The following is a 20,128-nucleotide window of genomic DNA, read 5'->3' as shown; positions in this document are numbered from 1 at the left end:
ACAGAAAGCTTGCTCACAGAGGTAGGCGAACAATCATTGGCTTAAAGTCAGACACTCACTCAAACAACACATTCAATGAGAAGAAAGTACATTGACTGGCTGCAAATTAATGGCCGAGGATGCACACTGCACAATATAAATGGCTATACCGTTGGAGCGCCCAATAGATGGGTGAACCAACAACTGGTACGGCAAGAAAGATTTATTTTACATTCTCACATTTCAATGATCCCATCATGTATTTATACAGGTATAGGTATTAAATATAAAATCTCAACAACTGTTTTTTACACTGCTCAAGGCACAACCGTACAAGGGATCAGAATCAAGTTATGTACAACATTCCAGATAATTTAATTCAATATACATTGTTCACCAGAACACAATTTAATGCATTTGTATTAGGAGTGTTACTTAACCAGAGATATAGTTTGTTCCAGAGACATGACAGGTGTTCCTTGACTCACTGTACAATAGCAGCTCCATTTATCCCACCTGACATTATACATTTTAAATAGTGAATTAATAACTACTCAGAGGAAATATATTCAACTGGACCAGCTTGCAAAAAAAATAAAAAAAAGACTGGTGCTTACCATATAACTAATTACATCAGTTACTGCGAACCATTGTTCACTGGCATAATAAATATTTTAAAATAAATTTAGAGGACCCAATTATTGTTTTTCCAATTAAGGGGCAATTCAGCGTAGTCAATCCACCTACTGCACATTTTTGGGTTGTTGGGGGGGGGGGGGGGGGGGGGGGGGGGGTGAGCCCACGCAGACATGGGGAGAATATGCAAACTCCACATGGACAGTGACCCAGGGCCGCGATCGAACCCGGTCATCGGCACCATGAGGCAGCAATGCTAACCACTGCGCCACCATGCCGCCCCGGCATAATCAATATTTAATTGTATTTAGCAGACTTTATATCCCTTGTTGGTTTTTGAAAGACCAGTATTTAATTTTAGTGGGACATAAACAGTGATGACATGTTTCACATTTTCATGTTCACAATGAGTTGTTAGAGGTTTCCAAAATGCATTGGACAGCATGTGAAACGATCACTGAAAAAGTGCCAATGATTCTTCTATTGGAAACACATTTCACCTTGGATCCCACCTATTGTATAAAATAATTTGATTCCTGTAGGAAGGGAATATTTTATATCAAAGTACCGCGACAATTTAAATTTGTAACGGGTAAAGGGGAGGAGTCAAAAACCACATGTAAAAGGGTAAAAACCCACACTTCCATTGCTTCTCATGTATGCCGTATTGCTGAAAAAAATGGGTTTTATCGCTGATTTAGGATTTATCCACTGACCAAGGAAGAGCATTATGAACAGGCACCCTACAAAATTCAAACAGACAAACCAGAAAAGGAAAACAAGCAAATAAAACCAATCTTACAGTACATTGGATAGTGATGGTTTTGGCAAGAGGTGGCTATATATGTTACATAAAGTCTAGTCTGGAATTCCTGATAACATTTCTATTACAATAAAAGGTACCAGATTCCTTTGCAGGTTCACTTTGGTTTTCCCAATACGTATCAAGGTTGGAAGGGCACTGTTTGCGGACACAGTAATCACACTAATACACAACCTTGAAAATTAAATCCAGTTCAGATAAAATGGCTGAATAAATCAAGGTTAAATTTACTGCAATACATCAATTTAGTGACTAGGTCAAGGTGGAATGCAGAGCTTGAATCCAATGAAAGGTCCAGGGTGACAATTTCCTACCTCAAAAGGATCTTCCCCTCTCAGTCACCACTCCCTCTTCCCTTCTCAGTCTGATTTGCTGCATCCCATTGTTAATGCTACTGTGCGTCCTGACAATAATGGCTGAGATTTACTTTCCACCACCCACCCAATCCAATCTGCTTTTTTTGCACTCCTTAATTTGCCAAGTCTTACTGAGATATGATTCCACAAGGACTACCTTTCGCATTAAAGGCTAAACTGGGAGTTTTTGGAGGCTGTTTAATTGTGAAGTGGATCATTAATTCTAGTTATTCATCAAATTCTAAAATTCCAAATTCTGTCCTCTTCAACAAAGGGCACAATTTAGATCAGTTTAGGAATATACGAAATTTGAATTATTATAAATCTACCCATTGCTACAATCAGTTAATCACCCATCACAAAAACCACAAGCAATATATTATCTCATTCTCTAACAAAAGCCTGATGCCAGATAATGTTGCTATGGGATGTATCGAAATGTTGCTATGGGACTTATTGGATAACATTGTAGTGATAAGTACTCAGATGAATTTTATACTCGAGTCAAAAGGTTGAAGTCCATTTCAGAATACTAGCACGTAAAAAAGGGCAATTCAGCATCTTACTCTTACAGCATTGATGTCACTGGGTGCAAGAGTGCAGTATGTTGGGACATTGAATGTGAGAATTTGTCGGCAGACTGTCCTAGATAATCACATTTGTGCAAAATGCTTTGTGTTACTCTAGCACAGAGTAATTTAGCTGGTACACAAGTTAGAGACATCACAACATACAAGGAAGGCTAATGTCTGGCTAGTTTACTCCAGGCACACAGTCATACCACGTAGATATACAAGTGCAGAATCAGGAGTGTGTTACTAATTGCTAGGTAGGGAGAATGTAGTAAAGGCAGGCAAAGAGGAATCATTGAATCAAGTCCTATCCTACAGGTACAATATTGGACCTCAAACCACACAAGATATTAGGTCAGTTTAGGCAAAGGGTGATGAGATTTAAGGAGCGTTTTTAAAAAAAAAAAAGAGTATAGTTGGAGATGAGGGAATTCCAAAGTTCAGGGCCTACTCAGTGGAAGGCACTACTGGTGGTGCAATGAAATCAGGGATATGCAAGAGATCAAAATTGGAGAGGTGCGAAAGATCGTGCAGCGATGAAGTGGGTTAGAGATAGGAAAATGCAAGGGGGGGGGGTAATTGAGTTGCATTGCTGGAGTAGGAGCTAATGTGGACAGAAGTGATGGGTAAACAAGATTGCTGAGAATTAGGATGCAGACAGACTGTAGGCTAGACGATAATGAACTGCATATACACTACAACTGTAATGTTGTTAAATCATGGCCAGATTGAATCCTGAGAAGAGAATGGAATCTTACTCTCAGCCAGACTCGGAATCGTCACCAGAACCTAGTGCAAGCTGCTTTGCAGATGCTACACTTGCAGTATAAATGCAGCATAAGCCTTCCCCATCTGAAATTAACATTTTCTAGCATTCAAAATCATTTTAGGGACCAATATTATCTGCTGCCTCAGCACAAACTACAGATCATAAGATTCAGCAAGCATGCAGAACAGACTAAAATGAACTCTAACGTGTGATCAACCATCATAAACAAAAGGGAAAGTTTCACGAATAAGATTGAGGAAAGTTGGAAATACACAGCACATCAGTCTGTGTCTGTACGGAGTACAGATGATGATTGACCCTTTCCATATTTCCAGCATTTTCTATTTTTACTTCAAATTTCCAAAAGTGCCAGTTTTGTTTCACCTTTTCATTACGTTACAGTGACATGACTGCAGCAGTAAAGGCTTGCTTGTGGCTGACTACAATGCTGCAATTGCAAGAATTACTGCAAATATTTTGTAAAATCCGGCTCTGAGAACGCGCCTACGTTATCCTGAGTGTCAAAACAGCACCACGAATTCAGAATGACATTCAAAGTTTAGCTCCCGAGGGAAACCTCGTATTCATTTATTTGCTTTTGATACTGAACAGCATGCAAAACCCTGCTATAAGCATAACAGTCACCGCCACCTCGATCAGCTTGTGGAAGTGCCACTTTTCCCCCAGAGTCTCCCTGTTCCTGCGCTCCTGCATCCGTCTCTCGCGCAGGGTCTGCTCTCTGGCTAACTGCTCCCCGTAGTGGGCCTTGTAGAACTCGTCGAAGTTGAACCTCGACTTCCCAGTTTCCGGATTCTCCGTTGAACTCCAGGCCTGCGGGGGCTGCGTCCGCGCGGCGTGGGCTTTCTCCGCGGGCCTCTTGCCGCTTTGCAGGTCGGCGGGGGTCAGGATGCCTCGGTCGTACTTCTTGCGCAGGTTCACGCTGCCCAGCACCGAGTAGGCCTCGTTGATCTGGGTGAAACGCAGCGCGGCCTCCTCGCTGCCCGCGTTTTTGTCGGGGTGGTACAGGAGGGACTGCTTGTAGTAGGCCGACTTGATCTGGCTCTGGGTGGCACTGGGCGAGATTTTTAAGATGTCATAGTAGACAGTGTTGCTGGGCTGCAGGGAGAGCGCGCCATTCTTGCCCCGGAACCCGCCGTCCCGAAAGTGGCCGTAGCTCCGGGCCTGGCGGACAGGCGGCCAGGTTGGCCAGCCGCGACGGAGCGGTGCCGGCCTCAGCCATCTGCAAGGCCGGGAATTCCAGAGGCGCGGGCGGCAGTTGTCCTCCCTCCTCGGCGGGGACGAGCGACGCGCCGGACCTCCTCCCTCGACGTGCGCCTGGTGCGGCCGAAGGTCAGCGAGTGCTGTGGGCCCGGGGATAGACTCCCTCCCCGGCGGCGACGGTCCTCTGCTCCCAGTCACCGGCGGCGACGGTCCTCTGCTCCCAGTCACCGGCGGCCCGCCCGGAGAAACGGGTGCGCGGCACAACTGCGGCGCGGTGAGGTCCGGCCAGAACAGGCCGACCTCCCCCTCCTCTCCTCTGCCGGGAGACAGCCGCAGCTCCAGCTGCCCGGCCGGGGGCGGCCGCCGCCACTTGGTTTCCGTCTCAGCACCGGCCGCCGCCGCTTCGTCCCCCGGATTCCCATCGTCTCTCCGGCCGTCGCCAACCACCACCGCCCTCCTCGCCCAGTCCCCCGTCTCCCAGTGTCGACCTGTCCTCACGCACCGAGCTGCAAACACCAGCGCCATCTTCCCGAGGCCGCCAGCGGGGAGGGGGCGGGGCAGGAGCCTGCACCAATCAGACGTCAAAGGGACATGATGAACATGACTTCCAGCCATTCACATTCTTGTGCTTTCAGCCTATGACAACGGCTGTTTCTTGTACGGCTGCCTATGCATCCTGATTGACAGCTCAAGCTGTCACCAATTGTCCTGGGAAAAGGACAATGGCCAAGTTGGATTCTTCTGTAAGTTTAAAACTTTATTGCTCAAGAGAAACTTTTGAAAAACTGATTGCTAAACTGAGGGGGATATATAGTGGATGACTAGACATTGAGTAAAGTTTAAGGAGGAGATATGACAGATTATTTAATTAGTAATGGGTTAAGGGTTATGGAGAACTGGCAGGAAAGCTGGAGTTGAGGCGGAGGAGATCAGCCCGAATCATATTGGGCTCCAGGGCTCAATTGCCTACTCTTGCTCCTAGTTCTTATGTACCTAATGGCGATTGATTTGAAGTATCCATCAATAACTGTTTCGATGGAAAAACATAAACTTTTTTTTCAGACTTGGGATGTGGGCGTTGCTGGCTGGGCCTTCATTTATTGCCCATCTCCGAGGGCATTTAAGAATCAACCAATTGCCGGGGATCTGGAGTCACATGTAGGCCAGACCAGGTAAGAGCCAGATGTCGTTTCCTCAAGGACATTAGTGAGCCAGATGGGTTTTTGAACAACAATGATTGGCAATCATTAGACTTTAAATATCAGTGTGTTTTTCAGTTCAGATTTCACCATCTGCAATGGTGGGAATCAAACCCCGATCCCTAGAGCTTTACCCTGGGTCTCTGGATGATGAGTCAAGAGAAATATCTCTATGCCACTGCCTCCCCATGTAATACAAAATGCTGGAGACCCTCAGCAGGTCTGCAGAGAGACAACCCGACTTAACATAGCAGGTCATTTTCATTGTTTTAGAAATATTTACAACCATTGCTTACCCCAAAGAAAACATTATTTGCTTTCACACTTGCACTGAGCAGTTCTGGTAAAAGTTCAGAGATCTGAAAGTGGCGTCTGTTTCTCTCTAACTCCACACACTCATCCAATGCCGGACCCGAACCCGGGTTCCTGGCACTCTAAGGCAGTAGCACTAACCGCCATGCTTATTAAATGGCATGGGGCTGAATGACCTACTCTTGCTCCTCAAGTCCTATGTTCAACTTTCCTCCCCTCCCCCTGAAGCTCCCTGACACATTTGCTGACTTTCTTAAGCCCAGCCTTCCTCCATTCACCCTGCAGGAAGCTCCTGATGACGTCCCCAGGCACGTGCTCAGATCGACGTCAGGCTGACGCACGGCGCAGGTGCAGAGTCGGGCTCGGAGGGGGCGGGGGGGGAGGGGAATCAGAGCCGTGCTGGTCGGCCAAGAGGATAAAGTTTTAATTTGGAGCGAAATAGCGGATGAAAAGATGTCGGGCCGGTCGGTGAGGGCGGAGACACGCAGCCGGGCCAAAGATGACATCAAAAAGGTGATGGCAGCGATCGAGAAGGTCCGAAAATGGTGAGCCGCTCTCCGGTCAATACTTTTATTCACAGGAGGGGGAGGGGAGGGGAGACAGCACGCGGGGCGGGGGCAACCGAACCTGACAGCGGAAATGACGCGACGACTTTCGGATTGAAATTTCGGCCGACCAATCGGAGAACCTGGCGGCTCTTGGTCTCTATGGTAACCGCGACGCAGGACTAACGAATGAGCGTGGGGGGTTTCCTCTTGCCTTGCAAGAGCTGGCTGGGTAACGAGATTTTGATTCATTTGCTGAGGGTCCGAGATACAAGCCTGATTCTCTCCTCATCTCGTTCCTCAAATAGGTCAGGCCACAGGTCTGGAGCCCCCTCTTCTCTTTCCCCCCCCCCCCCCCCCCCCCAATGTCTGCATGGATTTCCTCCGGACGCTCCCATAGTCCAAAGATGTGCAGGTTAGGTGGATTGACCATGTTAAATTGCCTTTGTGTCCAAAGTTTATGTGGGGTTAAGGGGATGTGGTGAGATAGTGGGCCCAGGTTAGGCTGCTCTTTCAAGGATGGGTGTGGATGTGATGGCCCCCTGCACTGTATGGATTCTGTGAAAACAATTTCAGAATTGTTACAACGCAGAAGGATGCCTTTTGGCTTATTGTGTCTGCATCGGCTCTCCGAATGAGCAATTCGCCTGGTGCCTTCCACAGTCTTTCTTTTCCGATATCAGTCACATTTGCTTTAAATTGCTTTGTTTTAACCTGCTTCTACCACACTCCCAGACAATACATTCCAGACCGTAACTACTTAGAACATAGAACAGTACAGCACAGAACAGGCCCTTCGGCCCTCGATGTTGTGCCGAGCAATGATCACCCTACTCAAACCCACGTATCCACCCTATACCCGTAACCCAACAACCTCTCCACTTAACCTTACTTTTTTTTTAGGACACTACGGGCAATTTAGCATGGCCAATCCACCTAACCCTACTTGTGTGGACAAGTTTTTTTTCTCATTTCATTTTTGCTTCTTTTACCAATTATTTTAAATCTACGCTTTACTGTTCTTGATCTTTTGACAAGTGGGAACAGTTGTACCCTATCTCAGAACCTTTACAATACAGAATTAGGCCATTCGACCCAATGAGTCTGCACTGGCTTGCTGAAAGAATATGCTACATCCTCCCACTCCCTGGCTTATTCCTGGTAACCTGGCACATTGTTTTCATAAAGCAATCCAGTTCCCTTTTGATTACATTGATCAAACCTGCCTCCGCCACCCTTTCAGGAAGTTCCTTGCATAACTTCTACTCCTTTTGTCTATTATTTGGAATCTGTGTCGTTTAGTTTTGATGTACATCTTGAGAGGGAACAGTTTCTCACTATTAACACTGTCAGTACTTGTTGAGATTCTTATTTTATCTTCCAATAAGAATTGGTGGTTCAGTTGGTGGGAGGTGTCAATAATACTTTATTGTTAATTACTCACTGCTTTACACTTGATTGAGGACCGAATAAAAACTTAGAAACAGAATATCAAACAATACATAAAAAGTCAAGCACATGGCAAAAGCATTAAGCACAAAAGAAAATCACTTGAACACAAACAAACAGATAGATGATTCAATAATTCAGGAACAAAGGATCTTGACCACGAGGTTCTATGGAATCTGTATCTCTGGACCCCTCATTTATGTTCATTGGCTTCTAAGTCTCAGCGGAAACCTCGTATTTTGTCAAATTAATGTATGTTACTGAGAGGATAACTTGCTAATCAAACATTGGACATTACTTAAAATTGACTGGTGCCTTTCAAAACTAGCTTAGCACTTGCGTGCACTGTCTGAGGAAATGTACTGGATATGTTTTCTCACATCTGCCATGTTCCACAACTTGGCAGAGACCGTGCTAAAATTGATTAGTTGATTTGGACAGAGAACAATACTGACTGCAATGGACTACAATGATTAATTCATTATATGAGAAAATGATTGGGTTTTCACAGCCAAGGCACTTATAATATTTTTGCATATTAACTATATGCATTCAACTAGCCCCTATATGAATAAAACTAGAAATAAACCTATACTCTTATCAATACCCCTCAACATCTTGAATACCTCTATTAAGTCTCTTCTCAACTTTATTTTCCAGAAGGAAAACAGATCCAATCTTTCCAATCTATCCTCATATCTACTGTCATTTATCCCTGGAATAATTCTTGTCAATCTCCTCTGTTACCTATCTACTCTGTCCTTACCCCGCGGAATAAAGTAAATGAGTTGATGGCACAAATCATCGTGAATGACTATGATTTAGTGGCCATTACTGAAACATGGTTAAAGGATGGTCACGACTGGGAGTTAAATATCCGAGGGTAGCAAACTATTCGGAAGGACAGAGTGGATGGTAAGGGAGGTGGTGTAGCTCTGTTATTTAAGAATGACATCCGGGCAATAATTAGGGATGACATTGGTGCTATGGAGAATAAGGTTGAATCTATTTGGGTGGAAATAAGGAATAGTAAGGCAAAAAAGTCACTGATAGGAGTAGTCTATAGGCCACCAAATAGTAACATTATGGTGGGGCAGACAATAAACAAAGAAATAACGGATGCATGTAAAAATGCAGTTATCATGGGGGATTTTCATCTACATGTCGATTGGTTTAACCAGGTCGGTCAAGGCAGCCTTGAGGAGGAGTTTATAGAAGGTATCCACGATAGTTTCCTTGAACAGTATGTAATGGAACCTACGAGGGAACAAGCGGTCCTAGATCTTGTCCTGTGTAATGAGACAGGATTGATTCATGATCTCATAGGTAGGGATCCTCTCGGAAGGAGCGATCACAATATGGTGGAATTTAAAATGCAGATGGAGGATGAGAAAGTAAAATCAAATACTACTGTTTTGTGTTTAAACAAAGGAGATTACAATGTGATGAGAGAAGAACTAGCTACGGTAGACTGGTGGAACACTTGAGGAACAGTGGAGAACCTTCAAAGCGATTTTTCACAGTGCTCAGCAAAGGTTTATACCAACAAAAAGGAAGGACGGTAGAAAGAGGGAAAATCGACCGTGGATATCTAAGGAAATAAGGGAGAGTATCAAATTGAAGGAAAAAGCATATAAAGTGGCAAAGATTGGTGGGAGACTAGAGGACTGGAAAATCTTTAGGGGGCAACAGAAAGCTACTAAAAAAGCTATAAAGAAGAGTAAGATAGAGTATGAGAGTAAACTTGCTCAGAATATCAAAATAGACAGTAAAAGTTTTTACAAATATATAAAACAAAAAAGAGTGGCTAAGGTAAATATTGGTCCTTTAGAGGATGAGAAGGGAGTTTTAATAATGGGAGATTAGGAAATGGCTGAGGAACTGAACAGGTTTTTTGGGTCGGTCTTCACAGTGGAAGACACAAATAACATACCAGCGACTGATAGAAATGAGGCTATGACAGGTGAGGACCTTGAGAGGATTGTTATCACTAAGGAGGTAGTGATGGGCAAGCTAATGGGGCTAAAGGTAGACAAGTCTCCTGGCCCTGATGGAATGCATCCCAGAGTGCTAAAAGAGATGGCTAGGGAAATTGCAGATGCACTAATGATGATTTACCAAAATGCACTAGACTCTGGGGTGGTCCCGGTGGATTGGAAATTAGCAAACGTGACACCACTGTTTAAAAAAGGAGGTAGGCAGAGAGCGGGAAATTATAGGCCAGTGAGCTTAACTTCGGTAGTAGGGAAGATGCTGGAATCTATTATCAAGGAAGAAATAGCGAGGCATCTGGATAGAAATTGTCCCGTTGGGCAGACGCAGCATGGGTTCATAAAGGGCAGGTCGTGCCTAACTAATTTAGTGGAATTTTTTGAGGACATTACCAGTGCAGTAGATAACGGGGAGCCAATGGATGTGGTATATCTGGATTTCCAGAAAGCCTTTGACAAGGTGCCACACAAACGGTTGCTGCATAAGATGAAGATGCATGGCATTAAGTGTAAAGTAGTAGCATGGATAGAGGATTGGTTAATTAATAGAAAGCAAAGAGTGGGGATTAAAGGGTGTTTCTCTGGTTGGCAATCAGTAGCTAGTGGTGTCCCTCAGGGATCCGTGTTGGGCCCACAATTGTTCACAATTTACATAGATGATTTGGAGTTGGGGACCAAAGGCAATGTGTCCAAGTTTGCAGATGACACTAAGATGAGTGGTAAAGCGAAAAGTGCAGAGGATACTGGAAGTCTGCAGAGGGATTTGGATAGATTAAGTGAATGGGCTAGGGTCTGGCAGATGGAATACAATGTTGACAAATGTGAAGTTATCCATTTTGGTAGGAATAACAGCAAACTGGATTATTATTTAAACGATAAAATATTAAAGCATGCCGCTGTGCAGAGAGACCTGGGTGTGCTAGTGCATGAGTCACAGAAAGTTGGTTACAGGTGCAACAGGTGATTAAGAAGGCAAATGGAATTTTGTCCTTCATTGCTAGAGGGATGGAGTTTAAGACTAGGGAGGTTATGTTGCAATTGTATAAGGTGTTAGTGAGGCCACACCTGGAGTATTGTGCTCAGTTTTGGTCTCCTTACTTGAGAAAGGACGTACTGGCACTGGAGGGTGTGCAGAGGAGATTCACTAGGTTAATCCCAGAGCTGAAGGGGTTGAATTATGAGGAGAGGTTGAGTAGACGGGACTGTACTCGTTGGAATTTAGAAGGATGAGGGGGGATCTTATAGAAACATTTAAAATTATGAAGGGAATAGATAGAATAGATGCGGGCGGGTTGTTTCCACTGGCGGGTGACAGCAGAACTAGGGGACATAGCCTCAAAATAAGGGGAAGTAGATTTAGGACTGAGTTTAGGAGGAACTTCTTCACCCAAAGGGTTGTGAATCTATGGAATTCCTTGCCCAGTGAAGCAGTTGAGGCTCCTTCATTAAATGTTTTTAAGGTAAAGATAGATAGTTTTTTGAAGAATAAAGGGATTAAGGGTTATGGTGTTCAGGCCGGAAAGTGGAGCTGAGTCCACAAAAGATCAGCCTTGATCTCATTGAATGGCGGAGCAGGCTCGAGGGCCCAGGTGGCCTACTCCTGCTCCTAGTTCTTATGTTCTTATGATTTTGAATGAATCTATCATATCTACTTTCAGCCTTTTTTCATGCAAAACAGTTCCAACTTCTCTACTCAGTAACTTCATTGCAATGTTAATGTAAGCCTACTTGTGACAATAATAAAGATTATAACTTAAGTTCCTCAACCTTGGAACCATTCTTGTTTTCTGCACTGCCTTCGCATCCTTCTTAAAGTATGGTGTCCATAACTCTATGCAATGCTCCAGCTGACATTGAACTAGTGCCTTGTATGTTGCAAATGTATGTTAAAGTTTGGGCCTTGCAGGACATAGTCCAACGTTCCCTCAAATCTTTCTTTGGCGTGTGAAGGTTTCTTTAAGTTATTTTAAACGTTTTTGCCTGGCAACTTAAATAGACCAACTTAGGTGCAGCTTGGGCAGGGACTTTCAGGTTGCTGCATACCTATGCATTTTACAGGGAATACTGCACTAGTCACAGCCTGCCAATTGTATAACCTACCAGATCATTGTCTTCTCTGTCTGCTGTGACACGGCCAATTGGCTTACCAAGTCAACAATTTGCCTTCAAATCCATGAGCTTTAACTTTGGCTAACAGTTTCTGATGTGATCATAATCTATTCTATAATATTAAATTTTACATTCAGTTTGAGGGAGAAAAGAGTGGGTCTAAGACTAGTATTTTAAGCCGGGGAAAGCCAGAAGACCCACTCCCGGGATTTACCTGACTCGCAACGCCTCGCGAGATTCAACACGATCTTGTGGGAACATTGCGATGTGAATCTCGTCCACAATGGGTGGGATCACGTTTTAGAAAATCTGCATATTAGAGCGAGGCAGCTAGCTTCACCCTAATGTGCAGATTCCCAAGGTACCTGAAGCTTTGGGATTCAACCCTTTTGCCTCAGATGTCGGGCAAGCACCATTCAGAACTGGTCCCTACAAACTTGGTAACTGGGCTAACCGGTCCTTTGTCCCCTTCACCGTCAGGTCAGATTACCTGAAGGTGCTGGGGATATGGTTCGGAGCGGCTGGGGCGTGCACCAAAAATTGGGAGGAGCGCATTGCCAAGCTAAGACAGAAACTGGGCATGTGGGAGCAATGCTCCCATTCCATAGTGGGCAAAACCATGATCACCAGGTGTGAAGTAGTCTGTGTTGCTGTACGTGTCGCAGGTCTGGCCCATTACCCGAGCCATCTTTAAGTTCATCCAGAGATCCAAGATGGACTGTGTCCGAAGGGACACCATGTACATATCTCTGGATAAGGGAGGGAGAAACATACCCAACGTCTCCCTCATCCTGATGGCCACCTTTTGTGTGTAGCTACATCAAGCTGTGCATGGACCCCCGGTATGCAAACACCAAGTGTCACTACATATTGAGGTTCTACCTTGTCCCTGGTGTTACGAAGGATGGGCCTGGCCCCATTGCCGCGGAACGCTCCAAGTAGTTGGACCGTGCCCTATCACCTGTCCCTCGTGGAAAACGTTTTTCAGAAAAACACCTTTGACCACAAGGCAATGAAGCAGTGGTCTGCACGTAATGTCCTCGAGCCCCTTAGGGAAAAGGAGACTGTGGAGGATGTGGAATGGTTCCCTGAGCAGACTGTCAGAGACATCTGGCAGAACACCTCATCACCAGTACTGTCAAACAAGCACCAAGACCTAGCTTGGCTGGTGGTGAGAAGGGCCCTCCCCGTCAGATTCTTCATGTACACCGAAGTCTCAGCGCCGTCGCACGCTGCCCTCGGTGTAGCTGCGGGGGAGAGGAGACGGTCGCCCACCTCCTTGTGGAATGTGCCCTTGCAACGAAAGTCTGGAGAGAGATGCAGTGGTATTTGTCAAGGTTCATCCCGAGCAGCTCTGTGACACAGGATCCTGTGCACTACGGACTGTTTCCAGGGACACACACCGAGACAAACATCCACTGCTGCTGGAGGGTCATCAGCTCGGTGAAAGACGCTCTTTGGTCTGCCTGAAACTTGCTGATCTTCCAGTGCAAAGGACTGTCCTCGACCGAGTGTTGCAAACTGGCACATTCCAAGGTCCAGGACTACGTGCTGAGGGACGCACTCAAGCTTGGGGCAGTTGCCGCCAAGGCGCAATGGGAAAAGGCCACTGTGTAAGGTTTTCCAGCAAAACACTGAGGGGCTGGGTCATTAACACTCCAATGTACAAAAATATTGAAAGAAACATGACTATGTAAATACTTAAGAAAGAATTGTAAAGTAAACAGGGAAATGTGTGGAATGTCATCCCAATTGAATGCTGGAAAGTCAAGTGAATATGTAACTGGAGGAAACGTACAGTCATAACAATTCAAAATGTTCTGCAATGTTTATTAGAGATTTTATGAATAAAGTATATTTTTTGAAAAGAAAAAAACTGGTCCCTACAAACGGGGACTAGACGGAATGGCACTCGGCATCTCCAATGAGTTTGGAGGCCCTCGCTGCATGGCCTTTGGACAGAGTGGTGCCCTGCCACCTGGGTATCCTGGGTGCCAGCCTCCCAGATCTTCCAATACCCCAAATATCGCAACCCTGTCAGAGTTGTCTGGCAGAACGGGCCACCTTTACCCCTAAAATTGTCCCCGAAAAGGACTCCCAAAATCCAGCCAATTTTGGACTGGACCAGTGTGTAGTTCACTGGTCCCCTTAAACACCACTTGCGGGCAGCAAAGTGGCGCAGTGGTTAGTTCTGATGCCTCATGGCACCGAGGTCCCAGGTTCGATCCCGGCTCTGGGTCACCGTTGGTGTGGAGTTTGCACATTCTATCCGTGTTTGCATGGGGTTCGCCCCCACAACCCAAAGATATGCAGGGTAGGTGGATTTGCCACGCTAAATTGCCCAATGGAAAAAAATGAATTGGGTACACTAAAAAAATTTTTTAAAAATACCACTCATCTGTTTCCACCTCCAGAAAGAACCCATTCATACGCATCTTTGTCATGTGTGTTCAGTACACACCTTAAATTGAATTAAGCTCAATCTCACAAATGATGAGATCGAGTTTATCCTACACAAAGCCTCACTTCACAACCCCCACCCCTCAAATGCACCACCCAACCCCTCCTCCCACCTTGCTCTTTATCTCCTCCAGCGAGGCTCTCTCCTTCTCCATTAACTCCCTCTAAATATCGGAGATCTTACCTTCCCTATCTCATCCTGACACTATCTTTTCCAGAAACCAAGAAAACGGAAACGTGGTCAGCTCCTTCCTCACAAAATTCCTAACCTGCAAGTAGCGGAATCCGTTCCACCTCGGAAGCTGAAACCTTTCTACCAGTTCTCCCAGCTCTGCAAGTCTACCCTCCACAAACAAGTCCCTTAACCTCACCTTCCCCTCCCGTTCCCCAACTCCACTGGAATAAATCTATGATTTCCACAAACTGGTGCCCACAACAGCATTCTCTCCAGCTTAAAATATTGCTTAAACTGATTCCAAACTCTTGACGAAGCAACCATCACTGGCTCATAGAGTATTTGTCCAGCAAGAAACGGAGCCATCACCAATGCCCTCGGACTTGACCCTATACGCAAAGCTTCCTCCATCTACTCCCAAACCGACCCTCCCTCTATGACACTTTTCTCAACATTCGCTGCCCAATAATAATTCATCAAATTCAGCAACGTCAACCCCCCCGACTGCCAGGCCCTCTGCAAAAGATCCACCCAGATCCGAGGCACTTTACTTGTCCATACAAAGGCAAAATTATCCTATTTACCCTTCCCCCAAAAGAATTTGGCCAGGAAAATTGGAAGATTCTGGAAAATAAATAAACATTTCGGTAGGATAGTCATTTTTACAATTTGGACCTGCCCTGCCAGCAGTAACGGGAGAACTTCCCAACTCTTTAAATCCTCTTTCACCCCTTCTATCAGGTTGGCCACATGTAACTTGTGTAACACAGCCCAGCCATGTGCAACCTGTGTTCCCAGATACCAGAAGCTCAACCTGACTAACCAAAATGGCAACTTCTCCCGGCCCCTGCCTTGTCTGTGGGAAATCACCAGAAAGACCTCCCTGTTTCCCACATTTAGCTTGTACCCTGAAAAAGAGCCAAATTTACTCAGCATCTCCATAATCCTGTTCATACCCCCCCCCCCCCCCCCCCCTCCACTCCGTTGATGCCCTAAGCACAGTCACCTTTGGCTCAATCACCAACACAAAACGTAATGGGCAGAGTGGACATCCCTGCCTTATACCCCTGTGCAAACGAAAATACCCCAAACGTCTGTTCGTGCGAACACTAGCTGTGGGGACTAATCCAGGCAATGAACTCCGGTCCAAACCCAAACTGTCTCAATACTCCAAAGATACTCCCAATCAACCTGGTCAAACAACTTCTCCGCGTTCATGGAAATCATTATCTCCGTTTCCTGACCAGTCTGGGGTGTCATCATCCTCCTTGTATTGGTTGACAATTGTCCCTCTTCACAAACCCCGTCTGGCAAACACCCCCCGGCAAACAATCCTCCAAGCATGTTGCCAGCAACTTCACATCCGCATTTAGGAACGATATAGGTCGATAAGAACCACACTCCTCAGAATCCTAGGGTGGCGCAGTGGTTAGCATTGCTGCCTCATAGCGCTGAGGTCCCAGGTTCGATCCCAGCTCTGAGTCACTGTCCGTATAGAATTTGCACATTCTCCCTAAGTCTGCATGGGTTTCGCACCCACAACCCAAAGATGTGTAGGGTCGGTGGATTGGCCACGCTCAATTGCCCCTTAATTGGAAAAATGAATTGGGATGCTAAATATTTCTTTTAAAATCCTCAGAATCCTTATTCATTTCCAAAATGAGTGAAATCGAAGCTTGTGCTAATGCGGGCTAACAAATCATTGAACATTTCCATTAGATGAGGCCCCAACTCCGTTGCAAACTTTCTATAAAATTCCACTGGCCATCTGTCCGGGCATGAAGCTTTCCCAGACTGCATTGACCCAATGCATCTCATCACCTCCTCTAACCCAAGTGGGGCCTCTCACACCTGCAGTTTCCTCTCCTCTACTATTGGGAAATCCAAGCTGCCCAAGAACTGTTTCATGTCCAAGTCCTTTCAACCTCTCCTCGGGACGGAAGTTGCTCAACCCCGGTAACATCCTGGTAAACTTAATTTGTACTCTTACTAATATTTTTACATCTTCTCTGAAGCGGCCACAATTATTCAGCTGATGCTTGAGTGGTGTTTCATAACAATTTAATATGATCTTTGCTTTTATGTTCTATTCCTCTGTGTATGCTTTGCCTTATCAACTTGCCCTGTCACCTTTAAGGATTTATGTCTTTTAAAACCAAGGTCTCTCTGCTCATCTACACTTTTCACCATCATGCCTTGTATTATACTTCCTTTCCCTATTGCCTTACTTCATACTTCTTCATATTGAACTCCATGCCACTATCCCAAGTCATTCTGAATACTATAAACTACCCTCATCATGATCTACCTTACCAAATCATCTATAAACTTTATAATATTGCTCCCTACACCAGAGTCCAGGTAATGAACCCAAAACTGACCCCTTGGAGAACACCACAGCAAACCACCTTCCACTCTGAAAATATCCACTTTTCTTTGTCACCAAAACCAAGTTTGTATCCAAATAACCACTTTCCCCTTAATTCCTGGTCTTCCAATCTACATAAGCCTCCATGTGTCACTTTGGTGAATGCCTTCCGAAAGTCCACACAGGCAGTTCTCGGACTTGATTGGTTCCTGAAAACCGCCTCTTGAGTCGAAATATCATAAGAGCAATGTTATTAATGGGGATTGATTCCTGAACCAAGACCTGTCACTGATTTTCAGCAAAATGACCCAGCATTTTGTACCCAATCAATTATAGGTGAGTAATATAGCAACGTTAATGTATTTATTGACATAAATCATAGGAATGCATGTCCTGTATAGTACTGTATATTACCCCAGTACCTACACATGATCTAAAAAGCTTAGACACATTTAAAGCCTGAATGTTGTTTCTTCATTCCTGGGCTCCTGGGTGGGTCTGATGGGTGAAGCTTTCAGAGCTTTTTGAGGTGATTTGGAAGGACCTTTATGAGGTGACCTGGACTTTTTGAAAAGCTCTTGGTTTTACATTTTGAAGGGTGCCTGACTGGAATCTTGGGATTCTTTGTTGCGGGTGATTTCTGGGGACGTGTCTGCTTTCTTAGAGAAAGTGTCCAAGGAAATTGAAATGCTCTCCTCTTTAACTTGTAAATTTTTCTGCAACAGCTGTATTTGTAGTATATGCCTCTATTCATGGATACACAGTGTTCAATGTTGCGGTCATGTTCCTCAAACAGTGGCATGGCAGCTTCCAAATGTTAAAATGCCTCAGCCAACACTTGTGCTGTCAAAACTTTACGAGGAGTCTCTTCAACAATGGCTGCTTCGTCTTCTTCCTCGGCCATATTTTGCTGTTCCAATTCATTGAGGTCGTTGTTAGTTAATTCTTCATAATTTGATGCCAGCAACTCACCAACATCATTTAGTGTGATGTCTAAGTTGACTTCTTTGCCCATTTCAACAACATTTGCTCTTCAACAGTGTCTACAAAGCCTTGGAAGTCAGACACAAACTCAGGCCAAAGTTTTCTCCAAGCACCATGCAATTTTGATTGTGTGACATCATTCCACGTTTCATCTGTGTTCTTAACTACATGGTAAATGTTGAAGTCTTTCAGAGTTGGTCCATCTTCCTTCTCTGGTACCGTTATGGCCTGAGCAGATGTGCTGCTAAGACAGTAGGCCTTAGTGGCCCATGGGCTGCAACAGTGAGGTGTTGCTGGTGGACAGAAACACCACATTAATGTCAGGGTGCATGTTAACAAGGATGGATGGATGACTCGGAGCATTGTCAGGGGCTAACAATGCTTTAGATGCAAGATTGTTTTTTCTGTAATAATTCCTGACACTTGGCACAAAATGATGGTTAAACCACTCCTTAAAGATGTTCCTGTTGACTCATGCCTTACCATTGGATTCCCTGGGGTTTTTCCGAATGGTACACAAGCACAGGTTTAAGTTTAAGGTCACCTGCAGAATTGGCACCGAGCAAAAGTGTGAGCCTATCTTTAGTAGCTTTGTACCCTGGCATAGATTTCTCCTCTTTGGCAATGGAGGTTCTGGACAGCATTTTTCCCCCCCAAGAGCACAGTTTTGACAACATTTAAAAACCTGCCGAGCAAATTAGCCCTGGCTTTAAAATGGATAAACCACTCCTCTACACACAATAAAAGGCTGTTAATTTTTACATTTTGTTTCCATAGTAATTGTTCAATGTTTCTTGTACCTGAGTTATGCTTTTCTGCCATTATTATGGGCAAAGAAACTATAAATTTTAAGACAACCAAAGGCAGCAAGCACTGTAAAAATGCACCAGAACAGCAACTGAATGTTGATGCGCATGTATGAATGCCATGAAAGTCAAAACGGTATAAATTTATAAATGTCGTAAGCATTGTAAAATGAAGGACTGTCTCTGTATACATCTACTGCACAAACTTGATCAACCTCCTCTATTTCATCAAAAGATTCAGTCAAGTTGTCAGACTTGATTTGTCGCGAACAAATTCATACTGGCTGTCCTAGATTAACCCATGCCTTCCCAAATGAAACTCTATTTTGTCCCAAATAATGGTTTCCAATACTTTCCCATCAACGATTTTTGACTGCCGAGTCTGTAGTTTTCTTGGTTTATCCCTCTCCCTTCCTTGAACAGTGACATAAAATTAGCAATCTCCCTTGTTGGAAAACTGTGACCAATTCCTCTTTCCTGTTTCTATCTTTGCTTCTTTTAGCAACCTAGGATGCATTCCATCTGGATCAGGTGACTAACCAACTTTCAGAATTCTAATCATTTTATTATATCTTCTCTATTATTATCCGATCCATTACTTTCCTCTCCTTTTTGATCGTAAACTTCAAATCATCCACATCCTTTGCGAACATTGACCTTGTCCCCTGTCTCTATAAGAAGATTTTTCTTTGGTCTCTAATATGACTAGCCTTTTCCCCAGCTAACTACTTACACTTTATATGTTTATAAAATGTTTCATAGTTCAATTTAATGTTGCCTGTTAAACTTCTCTCATAACCTCTCTGCCTCTCATATTAACCTTTTCAATTATTTCTTGTTCATTTCATAACCTTCTGGGTCATTAATTTTGAATGAATGTAATTCATTTTTCAATGTTATTTTACCTATTATTTCCTTTGTATTCATTCTTTGTATTCAGAAGGGCTTAGTTGTAGATGTTCGATCTTTTTTCTCTTCAAAGCAATATGCAATTTTTACACCTAAACTTTACTGAAAGCCCCATCACTCGGGCCATTTCAGCGGTGTCTAACAAAAATAGAGTAGAAATATTAGAAGGCTGTATTTATCCTAAAATGAACAGAGAAAAACATAGGACGGAACTTTCTGATAATTTGTCAAGAGTATCAGTTTCAACAAGGTAACCGGAGAGTAGCTATCCAGCTGCAGAATCAAGTTTTCTCTCCAGACTCTGTGCACAGAGAATCTGGGATCGTGGTTTCCACCGTCACTCTGGTGGGGTGTAGCCTGATAGAGCTGGTGCAAAGCAACAGAGATCGGGGTGTGGTCTTTAAAGGGAACATTGACTTGCTTGGAAAGGACCCCCCGGTGCCCACAAGCAAGTCCCCCCCCCCC

At 44.5% G+C, this 20,128-nt stretch overlaps 2 protein-coding genes across 5 annotated transcripts in view; one reads left to right on the top strand and one right to left on the bottom strand.

Moving 5' to 3' along the window:
• Positions 1-2,766: 2,766 nt before the first annotated feature.
• On the bottom strand, positions 2,767-4,905 carry LOC119974716. The gene has a single exon (XM_038813866.1). The coding sequence runs from the start codon at positions 4,879-4,881 to the stop codon at positions 3,724-3,726; it is 1,158 nt and encodes a 385-aa protein (XP_038669794.1). The 5' UTR covers positions 4,882-4,905; the 3' UTR covers positions 2,767-3,723.
• Positions 4,906-6,226: 1,321 nt separating this feature from the next.
• LOC119974715 (B-cell CLL/lymphoma 7 protein family member B-like) overlaps positions 6,227-20,128 on the top strand; it is a 31,843-nt gene continuing 17,941 nt past the window's right edge. For 2 of the 4 annotated variants that reach the window (XM_038813863.1, XM_038813862.1), the window contains exon 1: positions 6,227-6,412. In XM_038813863.1, coding sequence (XP_038669791.1) covers positions 6,321-6,412 — 92 coding nt within the window. In that variant the 5' untranslated portion in view covers positions 6,227-6,320. Of the gene's footprint in view, positions 6,413-19,256; positions 19,286-20,128 lie in introns of all 4 variants that reach the window. The other 2 variants (XM_038813865.1, XM_038813864.1) reach the window with 2 other exon arrangements.

Source organism: Scyliorhinus canicula, chromosome 12 (genome assembly GCF_902713615.1).
Source record: "Scyliorhinus canicula chromosome 12, sScyCan1.1, whole genome shotgun sequence".
NCBI lineage: Eukaryota > Metazoa > Chordata > Chondrichthyes > Carcharhiniformes > Scyliorhinidae > Scyliorhinus > Scyliorhinus canicula.
This window is presented reverse-complemented; position numbering and strand designations above follow the sequence as displayed.